The sequence below is a fragment of the Triticum aestivum genome, chromosome 6D (assembly GCF_018294505.1).
Source record: "Triticum aestivum cultivar Chinese Spring chromosome 6D, IWGSC CS RefSeq v2.1, whole genome shotgun sequence".
NCBI lineage: Eukaryota > Viridiplantae > Streptophyta > Magnoliopsida > Poales > Poaceae > Triticum > Triticum aestivum.
Window position 1 is genome coordinate 390,177,244 of NC_057811.1, and position 2,851 is coordinate 390,180,094.

Sequence of the window (2,851 nt, forward strand, 5' to 3'; positions counted from 1 at the left end):
ACAAAATAAAAATATTTGGTGAATTTTAACAACCAAATAAACAAAAACATTGCCAAATATCATGTAGACCATGATCATGATAATACATATCGCATAAAATGTTTTAAACAATATTCTTTTAGTATTTAGAGAATCAACCATAATTTTATCAAAGATATTTTATGCCATTATACTTATTCTACAACACATTAAGGAACATAAAATGTATCAACAAAAATCTTTAGTTTTGCTAATGAGGCATATATTGGCCAAGTATTATTGTGCCACATGGTGCGGTGCGCGAAAGCCATGGAAAAGAACTGGTGTACTATGAAAAATCCGACATAAACAGGAAATGGTTTATTTGTTTACAACAACACGGCATGCATGGACGGGGAGATGACAGACGCACACACAACATACGGCCATGTCAATGGCCACGGACACCAAGGACGACCGCCGGCCAAACCATGTCCGGCGACTAAATCACAGAGAAAAAAGTAAAGATGGAACTGAGCAAAGCCACGGTAATAGTCTTCCTTCCGCCCAAATGCCCTGGATCTGTTCCTGAGTTCTTCCTGCAGCACGGTTGATGGATCCTGGCGGCTAGAACTTGTTGCTGTACCAGAAGATCCCCTTGCTGTCCTCGCGCTCGATGTACAAACACTCCTTGGCCTCGCGCCATGTGGCCTTGGCGAGAGGGGTGCGGTCGATCTGATAGTACTCGCCGAGGATGGGCTTGATCGCCTTGGTGGCCTCCATGGCGTGGTAGTGCGGTATGTTGGAGAACAGGTGGTGCAAGATGTGCGTGTCCGTGATGTTGTGGAACACGCGGTTGAGGATGATGCCGTAGTCGCGGTCCATGGTGGCGAGCGCCCCGCGCAGCCAGTCCCACTCCGTCGAGTCGTAGTGCGGCAGCGCCGGGTGGGTGTGGTGCAGGTAGGTGACCAGGACCAGCCACGCGTTCACGATCATCAGCGGCACGCCGTAGACCCGCATCATCCACCAGAACCCGAACGTCGACACGAGCTTCAACATGGCGAACGACACGGCCAGCACGCCGATGTCAGAGATGAAAATCTGGGCGCGCTCCCGGTCGTTGTAGATCGGGCTGTAGGGGTCGAAGTGGCAGGCGAAGCGCGGGTACGGGCGGCCCCAGGTGTTGAGCGACAGGTACATATACCACCCAAGGGTGAGCTGCACGACGATGAGCACCACACGGACGACGGGGTTGTCGTGGATATAGGGGGTGTACCACGGCAGTGCCTCCTTCGGCCTTGGGACGAACACCTCGTCGCGCTCTAGCGACCCGGTGTTGGAGTGGTGGCGGCGGTGGCTGTGCTTCCACGAGAAGTAGGGGACGAGCAGCCATGAGTGGAGCACCAGGCCGACGACATCGTCGAGCAGCGGGTAGTCGGAGAAGGCGTGGTGACCGCACTCATGCGCGATCACCCAGACGCCGAACATGACGCAGCCCTGCGCAACCCAGTAGAGCGGCCAGGCGCCCAGCTGAAGCATGCTTGGGAGGGCTGGGATCCAGACCAGCGCGGCGTACAGGAGCGCCGCGACGATGACGAGGTCATGGACCAAGTAGGAGGAGGACTTGACCAGGGAGCGCTGGAAGCAGTGAGGCGGGATTGCCATCTTGATCTGGCCCAGCGTAAACGGCGGCTTGTCCGTCGGTGAGCGCTGGAAGACCGCGCCCGCGCCCGTGCGGCCGAGCAGTTCCTGCTTCTCCCGCTCCTTCTCCGTCATCCTGCCTCCGGCACCCATGATGCTGCTCACAACAACAACAACAACAACAACAACACCCACTGGTGATCAGACAGTGTCTATGAGGGTATATATGTACCATTCATTTCAAGAACGATGATATATTATGCCTTGTGTGTATATATGTTTGTTATAAATGAGGCTGCGCGATATCTGTCTTGCCAGAAAAATAAGGAGTGTCTGTTTGACACTCAACAGGAATTCAATTGAGCTTCAGTCAAAGTTGCACCGCAGACATTGTCAAAATAAAGAGTGTATGTTTGACGGGACCGGCTATAGCCCAGGCGACTGAATTTTATTTTAGGATCAGTCACTTTTTTTCTATACCACCCCACGTATTCATCCCAAGGCATGCATGTAAATTAAAAACTATGCTAGGATGTGACTCAAGAGCCGTACATGCACACAACATGCACACCGCCCACATGCATATAGACACATGCACCGCAGACATGGCATTCTTGTTAAGAACCTGGTATCTCTCTCACGATCTATAGGATACGAGCTTGGATTACAAGTAGCAATGGAGGTACAAGATTTGAGGAATCAAGAAGAACAGGAGGAAGAGGACCAGAGGTAGGAGACGGGAGCCGCCGTGCCGTTTCGCCTGATCCTACGCGGATACCTTCGCCTGATGCTTTGGCCCTCCTACTTGTAGTTGTTGCCGTAGGGAGCCGGCTGGGCCTAGCCCATCACTCTCAGCCCATGACTGGAAAGGGGGCTGACATCCCCTCCCCCTTGAAAGCCGGCTTGCCCTCAAGCCGGTAGCGAGTATCTGGGGGACGGGAGCACATGCTCGGTCGTGCACCACGCGTTGCTTCTTCGCTGACTTGAGGACCCGGCACGATCTAGTCACCGACATCCCTCCCTGGATGAGACTCGGCTTGACCTCAAGCTGACACCGCCGAGGATCTCCTGGATCCCATGGCGCTCGATGTTCCCAGGCTTGGTTGGAGCCGTTGCGGTAGCTGAAGTCGAGGTAGACTGCAACGATGGAGAGGTAGTTGTTGTGGCCGATGAAAATCCCGTCGAAGAAGGCGTCGTAGTCGTTGTCGGCACCGCCACGGTTGAAGTCGAGGTAGCACTTGCAGTCGATGGA

General features: G+C 53.5%; 1 protein-coding gene across 1 annotated transcript; it reads right to left on the reverse strand.

Moving 5' to 3' along the window:
* Positions 1-289: 289 nt before the first annotated feature.
* Positions 290-1,944, reverse strand: LOC123145295 (fatty acid desaturase DES2-like). Its single transcript, XM_044564668.1, has one exon. It carries the CDS (start codon positions 1,750-1,752, stop codon positions 586-588), a length of 1,167 nt encoding a protein of 388 aa, XP_044420603.1. The 5' UTR covers positions 1,753-1,944; the 3' UTR covers positions 290-585.
* Positions 1,945-2,851: the final 907 nt, after the last annotated feature.